At 43.5% G+C, this 14,804-nt stretch overlaps 1 protein-coding gene across 1 annotated transcript; it reads left to right on the forward strand.

The window, feature by feature from the left end:
- The first annotated feature begins 268 nt into the window (after positions 1-268).
- On the forward strand, positions 269-11,778 carry RBMX2 (RNA binding motif protein X-linked 2). The gene is given in 7 exon segments (XM_033201224.1): positions 269-394; positions 606-721; positions 2,170-2,221; positions 7,325-7,389; positions 7,392-7,453; positions 9,440-9,616; positions 10,483-11,778. Coding segments are annotated over 7 exon segments (966 nt in total). The 5' UTR covers positions 269-389; the 3' UTR covers positions 10,972-11,778.
- Positions 11,779-14,804: the final 3,026 nt, after the last annotated feature.

Raw genomic sequence — 14,804 nt, forward strand, 5'->3', positions numbered from 1 at the left:
CCAAGTGGGACTCTGGACTGGGAGCGAGGGCTGAGACTAAAGTCGCCACATCAGGCTGCTTATTCCGTTCATTCAGCAAATATTTATAGCTAATCTAACCAGTTTCCGATATCGCTCAAGAGCTGGGGGTCCTGCAACAGCCCAGGCCCGTGCCTTTACCCCATTTCACAGAGGAGAAAAAGTGAAAAATTAGAGAAAAACCGTCTCTACAACAGGTAACCCCACAGAACGCTGAAGGCTTCTAGTGCGCAGGCGCCACGCCCCGGTACGCCCCACCTCTTCCGGCGCGAGGTCACCGACTCAACGAGCCACCGGCGCCGGAGCCGCGCATGCGCTGCGCTGCCTTTCCCGGGCGCTGATTCCTGAATGCTGAGCGCGAGCCCGCGGAGATGAAGTAAGGCGTCAGCTTCGTTTTGAGGAACGAGCAGCGGGCCGCTGGGGGTGGTCTACTGGGGCTGGGGTGGTAGAGCGTCTGCGGGGTCGAGGGGCGGGAGAGGCGCGGGGACTAGAACAGCTCGTCCCCTTGTTTTGCTCTTCTTCAGCTTCGGCCGGTTCGCATTTACTTGTCTGCTTTTCTGCCTCCCCTCCCCCCCGCCACCGTGAAGTCCTTTAACTAAGGTGAAGCTGATCAACGAGCTGAATGAACGAGAGGTCCAGCTTGGGGTGGCCGATAAAGTGTCCTGGCACTCCGAGTACAAGGACAGCGCTTGGATCTTCCTGGGTGAGGTGCACATCTTTCTTCCGCAGTGCTCCCAAGATTCTCCTGCTCGGTTTCCGACTATTTCAGCATTTTCACCCTTCACTCCTGCTTACATTCATTGCCCTCCTTTATATCCATCTGCTGTCTGCCCGGGAATCCGTGTTCCATCTTTTTTTTTTTTTTTTTTTTCTACCCCATTTTTAGTTTTCCTTCTCTGCCAAATCAATGCTCATGAGAGTTACTGTTTGCCATTTGCTGTGCTAAGGTTCAGGGACTGTTGTTATTTCTCTCTCACCCCTGACCCATTATACAGCTGAGGAAATTGGGGTGCAGAGAAGTTAAGGGGCTTCCTTAAGGTCACATAGCTAATAACCGCAACAGGCAGAACTATAGCATTCTAGAACTCATGGTCTTAGCCACAGCCCCATATTGCCACCACCGCCCTCCCCCATTCCCCTTCCCTTGCAGAATTCACTCTGCTCCTCTAGCTCCTGCTTTCTGACCATGGCCACACTACCATTACTGTATTCACTTTATATCACAACCAGTAATTGTACAAGTTTGATGCTTCAAAGAGGTTATTGTAAAAACGTTGTGCCAAGCACTTTATATGCATCGTTTTACTTAACCCTTATAACAGTCTTGCGAGTTACATGCTAATATCCCCATCTTAGAGATGAGGAAAGAAACATTTGGAAGGGAAATTATTCCCTAGGAAATGTTTAACAGTGTCTTGATAACCTTTGTCTGTGTGTAGGTGGGGTTAATCATGACATATGTAGACTAATTTTGTATCATAGCTGTAAATTTGTGGGTAATGAGCAGATGAATTCAACATGTTTGTGGAAGCAGAGGTTTGTGATGGAAACTATCTGCTTTGCCCATAGGATTTTGGGTGCCAGGAGGACTGAGTGATCAGATTACTTTTGTTAGTGGTGACACTGACTTCCACTCAAAATTAATCACTCCTTTTCCTGTACTACTGGCACCTTACATGTACTTCTGTCATCGCATCAGACTTGATTTCTTTCTTTTTTTTTTTTTTTTTTTTTTTTGAGTTGGAGTTTCACTCTTGTTGCTCAGGCTAGAGTGGAATGACGCGATCTCGGCTCACTACAACCTCTGCCTCCTGGGTTCAAGCAAGTCTCCTGCTTAAGCCTCCTAAGTAGCTGGGATTACAGGTGCCCGCTACCTCACCCGGCTAATTTTTTTTGTAGTTTTAGTAGAGACGGGGTTTCGCCATATTGGCCAGGCTGGTCTCGAATCCTGACCTCAGGTGATCCACCCGCCTTGGCCTCCCAAAGTGCTGGGATTACAGGCATGAGCCATGGTGCCCAGCCCAGACTTGATTTCTTTAAGGTCAGGGCCTGTTGCTTACTGTTTGCACCCCTAGTGCCTGGCCTAGTGCATGGTACGTAGTAAACACTTGGTAAATGTTGGTGGAACTGAAATGTGGTTTTATTTTCTAGGAGGGCTTCCTTATGAACTGACTGAAGGGGACATCATCTGTGTGTTCTCACAGTAAGTCCCCTTTCATTTCCTGCCTCCTGAGTACTTTATTTCTGTAATGCATTTTGTGGCATCACAAAAACCACTTATTTTCACTCTAGGCTGAATGGCATCCCTGCATGGGGAGGGCTGGAGCTTCTGCTCTATTCTAGATCAGTCCCAGGACATGGTTCTAGAATGTTCTCCTGTGGGAGATCCAAGAGGTTTGTTAATTTGGGAGGCCATCTTGGGGATTCTAGTCTATTTCTGTTGTTTTTCACTGAGGCTTGTTCAGCCTGGGCCTAGACTGGAACAGACTGGAACCCTCAGGAAGGTACCATATTGGTACGCCTCCTTGGGCTCTTGCAAACTAGGGGTAACCCATGGTCACAGGGCCCTTCTGGTCCTTATCTGTGTGGCATCATACGACTGGGGCAAAGCACAGAGGAATTGGGATGAAAAACAGAAGGTTGTAGTTTGCTTTCTTTGATTCTCAATGAATGTAAGGTTAGTGAGCAAAGCCAGTCTCTACCTGGAGGCTGAGAATCACAGCCCGACGAGGAACAAGAATGAATAGGAGATCTGTATATTCTTCATTCTGCTGAGGTGTTGGCAGCGGCATTCGGTGGGAGAGGGTGTTGGTGGCTCATACTGTTAGTAGCAGCTAGTAGGAGAGGGGCTGGGCAGCTGGCCTGCAACCCCAGAGGTAAACAGCACAGTTAGCCCACAGGGCCAGAGGACCTTGGCACAGGTGCAAAGGACCACTACGTTTGGGTTTTGTAGGCCTTGGGATCATAGTACTGTTTCAGAGAAGTTGGACAGCATGTACAGGTAGCAGACCATGGCAAAAGGGGCTGGCCAAGCGAACACAGCATACACTGGCAGAGGGATTGCTATGGCAGGATGGTAGGGCCATCCATGGACAGAGGGCCCTGGCTAAGTGGTTGGGCCACTTATGGGGCAGCAAGCCATGGGAAAGGAATTGGGCAATAACTGTGAGAAGAAGGCTGTGATAGAGAACCTGGGCAACCCACACGGGTGGAGGGCCCTGGCAGGGACAAAGATTGCTTCCTCCAACTTGTGGATGGTGCAAGGTTCACAGCAGGTGCAGCCTATAATTTCTACCCATTTGTGGTACTTCTACTCAGCTTTCCATCTTGGAGCTGTTTAGTTCTACTTGCATTGAGTGATGATCAGCTAGCATGTGTGCTTGTTTGTTTATTCTAATTCTCTATTCTCTATTCTGGTTACACACGTTGCTCTCCATGAAGATTGCCGCTGATAACAGTGCCTTTCAAAAAACTGTTTTGTTGGCTGGGCGTGGTGGCTCACGCCTGTAATCCCAGCACTTTGGGAGGCTGAGGTGGGCGGATCACCTGAGGTCAGGAGTTTGAGACCAGCATGGCCAACATGGGGAAACCCCATCTCTATTAAAAATACAAAAATTAGCCAGGCATGGTGGTGCGTGCCTGTAATCCCAGCTACTTGGGAGGTTAAGGCAGGAGAATTGCTTGAATCCAGGAGGTGGAGGTTCCAGTGAGCCAGGATTGCACCATTGCACTCCAGCCTGGGGGACAAAGCAAGATTTCCCCATCTCAAAAAAAAAAAAAAATAGAAAAGAAAAAAAAAAAGAAAAACTACTTTGTTTCTTAGTTTGAAGGTAATATATAGTCATTATAGAATATTTGGCAAAATAAAGTATAAAGAAGAAAACAGAACACACTCTTAAGGAAAACCTTAATGTTTTGGCATATCTCTTTATCATTTAAAAAAAAATGCTGAATCTTATTTCTAGTGGTTTGCTATTATGAATTATACTGCAGTGTGCATTATAGTATATACATTTTTGTATGCATCCCTCATGGTCTCTTTAGTGAAAGAGGAATATGGATCAATATGTTAGCATTTTAAAGATGTTTTATAAACATTGCCAAATTGCTCTCCAAAAGGTTGTACCAATTTCCACACTCACTAGAATGCCCATTTTTCTGAATCCTGATTAACAGTGGCTATTTTAAAAAATATTTGCCAAAGGGCTTCTCATTATTACTTTGCTTTGCCTTTATTTCATCATCAGTGAGGTTGAACATCTGTTTCTAGATTTGCAGCCCATTATTCTTTTTCTTTGTAAATTGTCTATTCATACCCTTGCCAACTTTTTTCTACAAGTATTTTCCTTATTTTCTTGTTGATTTTACATGAGCCTTCATGTTTGAAGGATATTAACTCTTTGCTCTAGCACTTTGTTGTGTATTGTATTACAGGTTGAATATCCCTTATCCAAAATGCTTGGGGCCGGGCGCAGTGGCTCATGCCTGTAATCCTAGCACATTGGGAGGCCGAGGCAGGTGGATTTCCTGAGCTCAAGAGTGAGACCAGCCTGGGCCACGTGGTGAAACCCCATCTCTACTAACATACAAAACATTAGCCAGGTGTGGTGGTGGGTGCCTGTAGTCCCAGCTACTCTGGAGGCCAAGGCAGGAGAATCACTTGAATTGGGAAGGTGGAGGTTGCAGTGAGCCAAGATAGCACCACTGCACTCCAGCCTGGGCAACAGAGTGAGATTCTGTCTCCAAAAAAAAAAAAAAAAAAAAAAAAAAAACGAGAAACAAAATGCTTGGGACCAAAGGACCAGAAGTGTTTCCAATTTACATAAATGTAATGAGCTATCTTGGGGCTGGGACCCAGATCTAAACACAGAATTCATTTATGTTTCATATACAGCTTGCACACATAGACTGAGGGTAATTTTATACAATATTTTCAATAATTTTGTATGTGAAAGTTCGTGTACATTGAACCATCAGAAATTAAAGGTGTCAGGTATGGAATTTTCCATTTGTGACATGTTGGTGCTCAAAATGTTTCAGACTTTGGAACATTTTGAATTTTGGGTTTTCAGATTAGGGATGCTCAGCCTGTAGTATGGACTTACTTTTTCTTAATTTGATATGTTATACTTATCATTATTCTTTCTTGATCCTCAAATTTTCCCTATTTGAGGGTCAACATGAGTTCCTTCAAGCCAGTGCCTGTATTCTTTTTTTTTTTTTTAATTCTGGTTTTGAAATAATTTCAGGCTTAATACAGGAACATTATAAAATGATATAAAGAATATCTGTATCTCCTTCACCCAGATCCCCCAGCTGTTAGCATTTTAATTTAATTGATTGTTCTGAGACAGGGCCTTGCTCTGACACCCACGCTGGAGTGCAGTGTTAAGACTATAGCTCACTGTAGCCTTGAGCTCTTGGACAACTGTCATGTGTAATCTACAAAAAGGTAGTGTTACTTCCTCTTTTCATTTATTGTATCTGTTTTATCTAACTGCATTGGCCTATACCTCCAATTAGTATTAAATAGTTCCTAAACTTAGTTAAATTGGCTCTAGTATTTCTCATTAAGTAGGATGCTAGATTTTGGGCTGAAGTGTGTGTATGTGATCATGTAACATCTATCAATTCCTATTTTATTTTTATGACTTTATTTTTAAATTTATAAACCTCTAACTTATCTGGAATTTATCTTTTTGTGAGGAGTAAGGTAGTCTTTTTTTTTCCTAATGTTTTTTCTTTTTTTGAGATAGGGTCTCACTCTCTTGCTCAGGTTGGAGTGCAGTGGCATGATCCTAGCTCACTGCAACCTCTAACTCCTGGGCTCAAGTGATCCTCCCCATGCACCCTCCTGAATGGCTGGGACTACAGGTGTACACTATGTCTGGCTAATTTAAAACAAATTTTTTTTTTTTGTAGAGACAGGGGTCTTGCTGTATTGTCCAGGCTGCTCTCAAACTCCTGGCATCAAGTGATCCTATGGCCTCGGCCTCCCAAAGTGCTGGTATTATGCACATGAGCCACCGTGCCTGGTCTTTTTTTTCTATTTAATTCTTCCTTTTTGTTTGTTTGCTTTTTTAAGAGACAAGGTCTTGTTCTGTTGCCCAGGCTGGTCTCGAACTACTGGCCTCAAACAATCCTCCTGCCTCCCAAAGTGCTGGTGTTACAGGTGTGAGCCACCATGCCTGGCCTTTTTTTTTTTTTTCTATTTAATTCTGCCTTTTTGTTTGTTTGTTTTAGAGACAGGGTCTTGTTCTGTTGCCCCAGCTGGTCTTGAACTGCTGGCCTCAAACAGCCCTCCCACGTTGGCCTCCCAAAATGCTGAGATTACAGGCATGAGCCACCATGCCTAGCCTAATTTCTGCTTTTATCTATATTAACTCCCATCTGCTTTCATTAGGTTTGCTTTCTTCCTTTATGTTCATCCTTTGTTTTCACAATAAAAGTCTTTTAATGTTACAAATTTTCCTGAGTATGACGTTAGCCACATTTCATAAGTTTTGGTATCTATCTTTCTCATTTTTGCTATTTTCTAAATAGTCTACCATTGATTTTTTTTTTTTTTTCTTCATCTTCTCTTTCATGCAGTTGTTAGGAGAGTAGCTTTCAAGTTCTAGTTAGGTAATGTGTTTTTTATTTACAATATCATTTCCAGCTTTATAACATTATAATTGGAAACATGGTCTGTTCTGTTTTTTTTTGGTATAATGATTGAGGTTTACATTGAACCTAATCCATAGTCAATTTTAATACATGCTTCATGGATTCTTGAAAATGTCATCTTGTAGGATTCAAAGATATCTATGTATCTAATAGTCCTACATTAATATTTGTTAGTATAATTATGTGTATTAATTCATCTGATTTTATTTTATTTCTGTCCACTTTATGCGTGATAAACTTCAAAGTGATGTGTTAAATTCTCCCATAACTTTCTCTCTTAGTTTCTCTTTGCAGTTCTAATAGCTTTTTTAATTAAAATTTTTGATTTCTTAATTGACTCAAAGTTTTCCTGATGTATACCTTTGTTGTGTAGTTAGGCCTTTTTCAGTGTAAAATAATCTTAGTCTCATGTGATATTTTTATTTTGGCCTTGAATTAGTCTTTGCTCTGGATATTGCCACCCATTTTTAATTGGGTGTTCCTATACTTGTCTGACTTTTTCTTTGCAACCTTTCTATGTCATCCTGTTCTAGATGTATCTTTTGTACACACTATGTTGTTTGAATTTTGTTTTATTACCTTATCTGCATGTTTTTGCCTTTTAAGTCAATAATGTCTTACTCTTTTATAAAATAAATAGATATGGCGAGATTGTTAACATTAATCTCGTGCGGGACAAGAAAACTGGGAAATCCAAAGGGTTCTGTTCCTCTGCTATGAAGACCAGAGGAGCACAATTCTGGCCGTCGACAATTTTAATGGGATCAAGGTGAGTGTGCTTATTAAGCAGATTGGTTGGACTTTTTTCCCATGTATAGGGGTTTCGTTTTCTACCTGGTTCCCACAGACACAAGGGCAGCACTTGTCAGCTTGGTGTGTTGCGGGGGCTGCAGAGATGTGGAGACGCTGGTCAAGAAGAGATTCCAGGAAATAATTCTGTTGGCTCGTGGCTCTGCAGGACTTGCTTCTTTTCCCCTTCTGTTAACAAACCATCTCCCCAGGAGCATAGGCACCAGGCCTGCCTCTCATCCAGGCCTCTGTTTTTCACTTTTCTTTTTTTACTGTCTACTATCATCTCTGGTGCACTGGAGGATGAAGAGACTAGCAAACATTGCTTTTCCATATTGTCCTGTGTTGGGAGTTTTGGGCTTCAACGTGGCCTCATAATCTAGGACATACCCATGTATGCCTGTCATATATCTCCAGTGACCTAGCATATTGGGCTCTAGAAATTCTCTAGTTAAAATCTGATGACAGATTCTACAAAAGTAATTTCATCCTGAAATTTTCTCCCCCCAGTTCCCTCTCATTTCCACTGTCGTAAGTGAGGCACTGAGTTCTTAGAAGGAGATAGGGCAAGTCAGGCGTATTGATGCTCCATGTGGTTGCTGCACTCATTTAGGAAAAAAGCTGCAGTTGAAATGAACAGTGTCACAGAGTTGGTGTGGGGAGGCTTGAGTTGGAGAGTTTGTCACTGATTCACGAGTAAGGGATAGCTGGAGATGATAGAAGAGAGTGGAACAAGGTTCTAGGCTTGATGTTTAAGGAAGCCAGCAGTCAGAGGGTGTCACTGTAAAAGGAAGGTTTTCCAAAGTGTTTCAAAATGGAGAAGAGGATATAACAGAAGCCGCTCAGGCTTCGAGGTAAAAATAAAAATTTGCTCTTGTATTGGAACAATAAAAGCCAAACTTTAAATTTTGAATGGCTTTGCCTAGAGAGTAAGTCTGTATCTGCCTAAAAATAGAATGTTTTTATTTTAAGTGAGGTGTTAAGTTTTGGGGGGGCAGGGGGAGGGGGACAGGGTCTCACTCTGTTGTCCTGGTTGGAGTGCAGTGGCGTGGCCTTGGATCACTGCAACCTCTGTCACCTGGGTTCCAGTGATTCTCCTGTCTCAGCCTCCTGAGTAGCTGGGATTATAGGTGTGCACCACCACACCCGGGAAATTTTTGCCATATTGGCCAGGCTGGTCTCGTACTCCTGACCTCAAGTGATCCACCCGTCTGGACCTCCCAAAGTGCTGGGATTACAGGTGTGAGCCACTGCGCCCGGCCAGAGGGGTTAATTTTTTGTTGTTGTTCACCTGGAGAGTTGTGATTTGTAATGCAAGAATCAGTGTGAGCTTATTGTTCCAGTATGGTGGGGCTAGAGCAAGGTGTGAGGGCTTAAGAAAAAAGCAAGTGCCTTTTTCTCGATTCCTTTCTCCCTCCAAACTGTTGGTCTGACTTTGCCTCCTAATTGCTGGTTCGAGAAAGCAGTTGTAGCATTAAGCTAGATTTCAAGAATTCCTTCTAGTTGCCAGACCTTCCTAGGGTATGTTTCACTGTAAACTTAGGTTACAGATCAAGGGTAATTCATTATGCATCTAAATCTCAGTCTTCCCTGATGCTTGTGCTTTGAGGTAGTATTTCCTAGTCTTTTTCATTTTATGGCACATACAGAACATGAAGATATTTGTATAGTGCCTTGGAGTAAAGTGATGAGGCTGCTGGTACAATTGCCCCAGGCCTCACCTGGCTGCACTGAGAGGCTGCACTATATATTTTATAATCATAACATATTAACTAAATATTAATATAAATTAATATTTAGGTGTACATGCTATGACACACCAGTTGGACAGGTCTGCTTTAGTGACAGAATTTAGCAAGAAGGTAAAGGATGTAGTTCAAATCATGGTTCTCTGTAGCTTGTGTTCAAATAGTTGGCAGTTTGGTATGAGGGCCGTCTTCACTGAAGCATTGCCTGTCTTGCTTAGATCAAAGGAAGAACTATCCGAGTGGATCATGTGTCTAACTATCGGGCTCCTAAGGATTCGGAAGAAATGGATGATGTGACCAGACAGCTCCAGGAGAAGGGCTGTGGGGCTCGTACCCCCTCACCAAGTTTGTCTGAGAGCTCTGAAGATGAAAAACCAACAAAAAAGCACAAAAAAGGTAAAGCATTAAGACCTAAGAGAAGATTCTGGATGGCCTTAATGTCTGCTCTTCCTTGCATTCATTGATAGTTGATCATCAACTCAAGTGTGAAAGGGGAAGGTATGGGGAAGCATAGTTTAATTGGGAAAGTGGGGAGTATCAGTGGAAGGCTGGTGCTATGGGCAGAATTGTCTCTCTCCTCAAGTTAATATGGTGAAATCCTAACCCCCAGTGCCTCAGAATGTGACTGCATTTGGAGATAAGGTCTTTGAAGAGGTAACTCAGGATGGGAATTACCTTGTACAGCAACTTGACATTTCAAGGGTGACAGACATCCAAGTTGGCTTCTTGAGGCACTCTCCTTAAAGGCCTAGACAGTGGCCCCTTCATGCTGCTGCCAAGGTTGTTCTCTTTATGCACATTCCCCACCTCCTATCATGTGAATTTTTTTGTTTTTTTTTTTTGAGACAGAGTCTTGCTGTGTCACCCAGACTGGAGTGCAGTGGCGCGATCTCGGCTCACTGCAAGTTCCACCTCCCGGGTTCACGCCATTCTCCTGCCTCAGCCTCCTGAGCAGCTGGGACTAGAGGCACCCGCCACCACACTTGGCTAATTTTTTTGTATTTTTTTTTTAGTAGAGACGGGGTTTCACCGTGTTAGCCAGGATGGTCTCGATCTCCTGACCTCGTGATCCACCCGTCTCGGCCTCCCAAAGTGCTGGGATTACAGGCGTGAGCCCCTGCGCCCGGCCGTAAATGTTTTTGAACTATAGTACCTGTGTTTGATGTAACGTATTCAGCAAAGAAAAGCGCTTTTGTTTTTTTTAAGGAGTTCTTTTTTTTTTTTACCTTTTCTTATTTACTGCTTCTTTCCTTTATCCTCCAGACAAAAAGGAAAAAAGAAAAAAAAGAAAGAAAAAGAGAAAGCCGACCGAGAGGTACAGGCAGAGCAACCATCCTCTTCATCACCCAGATGCAAGACAGTAAAGGAAAAGGATGACCCTGGCCCTAAGAAGCACAGCAGCAAGAACTCAGAGAGAGCTCAGAAGTCAGAGCCCAGGGAGGGGCAGAAGCTCCCCAAATCCAGGACTGCCTACTCTGGTGGAGCAGAGGACCTAGAGAGGGAGCTGAAGAAGGAGAAACCCAAGCACGAGCACAAGTCCTCAAGCAGGAGGGAGGCAAGAGAAGAAAAGACCAGGATTAGGGACAGAGGGCGGAGCTCAGACACACATTCTAGCTGGTACAATGGGCGTTCCGAAGGGCGTAGTCGTAGAAGTAGAAGTAGGAGCCGAGATAAATCCCATAGGCATAAAAGGGCCCGGCACTCCCGGGAGCGGGAATCTTCGAATCCCAGTGACCGTAGGCGTCACTGAAGACTGTTCAGCTGCTCAATAGATTTGGAAATAATTATGTTTTTTAAATGCAGTCAAATTCAGTTGGGTTGTTACTATTTTTGTATCTAAAACTTCTGGGGCTGGATTCTTTTAATCCCTTGAGTATTAGAGTCATTGGGAGGGCTGCAGTTTCAACAGCTAGATATCCTGGATATTCTTCGCACCATCCATTGTCCCTGGACCAGAGTATGTATCCTGAATTTTGGTTCATAAATATGGCTCTTGAACCCATAGACCTCAGTTGAAGATGGAATTTTTAGGAAAGGGAAAATACCAGATAATTCTAGAATTCTAGTCTTCGTGTTAGATGTTTACAGCCCAGCATCTTGGGACATTTCCAGTTACTAGGTTTGGACAGCTTGATGTGAACGAATGGGATAGGATTTTTAAAATCAGCCAGCTCCATGCCCAAACCCTCCTGTTTACAGAAATTTTTAATGTCTTTTCTTTTTCATTACAGCTTTTTTGTTTGATATGCCTCTTTCCACATTTTTTCCTTGCAATGTATTGATTATTTATTTGTATTGAGGTGAAATTCACATAACATAAAGTTAACGATTTTAAAGGGAACAATTCAGTGGTGTTTGGTACTGAATATCCAGTGTTGTGTAACCATTGCCTCTGACTAGTTCCAAAACATTTTTTATCATCCCAAAATGAAACCCTGTACCCATTAAACAAGAACTCTGCATTTCTTCCCTCCTCCCTGTCACTAGCAACCACCAATCGACTTCCTGTTTATGAGTTTGCCTATTCTGGATCTTTCATAAAAATGGAATTATACAATTGTGGCCTTCTGTGTCTGGCTTCTTTCACTTAGTGTAGTAGTTTTTTTTTTTTTTTTTTTTTTTAATTCAAGATGGAGTCTCACTCTGTCGCCCAGACTAGAGTGCATTGGTGCAATCTCGGCTCACTACAACCTTTGCCTCCCGGGTTCAAGCCATTCTCCCGCCTCAACCTCCCAAGTAGCTGGGATTACAGGCGTGCACCACCACACCTGGCTTATTTTTGTATTTTAGTAGAGATGGGGTTTCACCATGTTGGCCAGGCTGGTCTTGAGGTCCTGACCTCAAGTGATCGCCTGCCTTGGCCTCCCAAAGTTCTGGGATTACAGGCGTGTGCCACCGCACCTGGTTTAACGTAGTGTTTTTGAGGTCCTCCACATTGTAACATGTATCAGTACTTCATTCCTTTTTATGGCTGTATCATATCCCATTGTATTGATAGAGCACATTTTGTTTATGCACTCCTCAGTGGGTGGACATGTGGGTTGTTTCTAATTTTTGGCTAGTCAGCTTCCTTTTTGTGTTCCAGACATACCAGGCTACCTTTTAGCTTTTGTCCTTTTTTCAAGTAGCCAATGTTGCTGGTATGGGAACCCTTTGTCAGCTTCATTGTCTGTCTGTCTGGTCTGCCTGGCACTTCCTTCTTATTTTGACTTTTAGCTTTCTCCTTTATCAGTCTTTTAACAAGTTTGGTAGGTACTAGGTCACAGGACCTTTAATAAATACTCCCTGGTAAATTATTAAAGGTCAGATTTCTGACCCTGCAAAATGAAAGACCAGAGCTTTAATAGAACCCGGGAGGCGGAGCTTGCAGTGAGCTGAGATCCGGCCACTGCACTCCAGCCCGGGTGACAGAGCAAGACTCCGTCTCAAAAAAAAAAAAAAATAGTGAGTGCACTAAGTTGGACTTCCCTGTGTGTTAATTTGGACCCTTGGTTAGACATGCAGGAGAGTTTGGGAGAGTTTGTGGGGGATGTCATGGGGGAGGGTCGAGGAGTCTGGGAAAGCTGTCAGACTATGATATAGATCTAACCTGGAGAAGAAATAGGAAGGAAGGGTAGGTAGGAAAAGTATTGTGCAGTTCTAAGACGATTTCAGCTAGACCAAAGTGAGTTGAGCCAGAGTCACCTGTCAGGAGCCCTGCTACATCAGTCGTTGTAAGCTGTTCATGCTATTGCCTCTTGGCCTCCATCTCGGCCATCGTGGCTGCTGTGCTTATGCACCCATTATGCCAGTGCTGTGGTAGCCAGTGACAAAGGCCCATGAACTGGGTTAAGTCATTTCATTGGCTTGTTTTTATATGTGGCAAGGAATTGGATCACACAATTATGGGGGCTGGTTAGGCAGGCCTACAATTCATGAAACAAGAGCTGACACCGGTGGGATTTCTTCAGGGAAATCTGTTTTCCTCTTAAGGCTTTCAATTGATTGGTTGAGACCCACCCACATTATCGAGGGTAATCATTACTTAACTGATCATAGATGTTAACCACATCTACACAATCCACTACTCCCCCCTTATCAACGGGATACATTCCAAGACCCCCAGTGGATGCCTGAAACTGGCTAATGCTGAACCCTAAATATACTATGTTTTTTCTATCCATACATACTTATGATAAAGTTTAAATTATAAATTAGGTACAATAAGATTAACAACAACAGTAATACAACAGTTATAACGATATACTGTAATAAAAGTTATGCGAATGCAGTGTCTGTCAAAATATCTCACGTATGTAATATTTTCTGACAATGGTTAACCACAGGTAATTGAAACCACAGATTGGGGGGGATTACTGTACCTTCACAGCAACACCGAGTAGTGTTTGATCAAGCAACTGGGTACTGTAGCCTAAGCCGAGCTGACACACAACACTAACCATCACAGTTTACTATCCTGTCTGTGGAGGGGTTTCGGGGGAGGAGCTTCAGAGGTCTTCACTATGACATGGCCTTCACTATGACAGCTCTCACTCCAACAGACCAAGGAGCCATGGGGGCATTACTCCCACTGCCAGGTCAATTCCAATTACACACTTAGGGCTAGGAAATGACCACTGACTGGGTCAGCAGCAGGCCCACTGTGAATCCTGTTTTGGCCAGCACTTCAGTTATCACTTGGCCTCCGTAAGCCCCCAGTCTAACCAGGGCCGTGATGATGCTTCCTGTCTCTAGGTATCAGTCAACTTAGATCTTGGGTCCAGTGTTCCGCCGAATGTTTGAGTATTCTTTGCCCAGTGTACATATCCCCAAGTAAGTGGCTGTAGGTCCCTTTGGGGAAGTACTGGGTGAATCATTGCATACTCACCATTGTCCTTCCCAGGGATCCAGCCACCTCTTTCCAGACCTGAAAACCGGCTGAAGTATGGCAGCTAAGCAAGGAAGTAGGACTTTTTACTGGGGGAAGCTCCCGTAGCCTCCTGCTCCTCCAATCCTCTTCAGTTTGTAGATAGTGAGCAACACCCTTGTTGACTGTTGCTCCTAGGGACACCATGTTCCATTATCCATCTCTAGAACTTCCTGAAGGTAAAGCCCCCGTGGCTGTCCTTCAGACCTTGTGGTTCGCTCTGGTAATATAGCTGAGACTCTCCAATTGCTCTCTGAAGTCTCACTCATGGAGTGGACACACTGCCGGAGACCTTTTCCAACTGGGACTCCAGATGGCTGTATCCAGGACTTCCCAGCACTGCTTGATCTGGGTGTAGGTATTCGCCCCAGTTTGTTGAAAAAAAAACCAAAAACCAAAAAACAAAACATATTTTCCTTTTCCCTTTTCTCCTACTTTAGCTTTTGCTAAGTTAACTATTATACTCTTTTGTTATGTTGGTCATTAAACTTTTCTCTGAACTGCATTTGAGTGTAATATTGTGGTTTCTTTTGCTTATGAATCCTCAAACTTATGATGAAGGTAAATCTTTCAGCAAAACAGTCACATAGGCAACCAAGTAGGGCAAGGTGACCACAGTGTGACTACTATTTAACTGCTCACTTCCCAGGGGTGGGGCATTGGCTACTTTGCTCATT

The sequence above is a fragment of the Trachypithecus francoisi genome, unplaced genomic scaffold, assembly GCF_009764315.1.
Source record: "Trachypithecus francoisi isolate TF-2019V2 unplaced genomic scaffold, Tfra_2.0 Lachesis_group6, whole genome shotgun sequence".
NCBI classification, from domain to species: Eukaryota; Metazoa; Chordata; class Mammalia; order Primates; family Cercopithecidae; genus Trachypithecus; species Trachypithecus francoisi.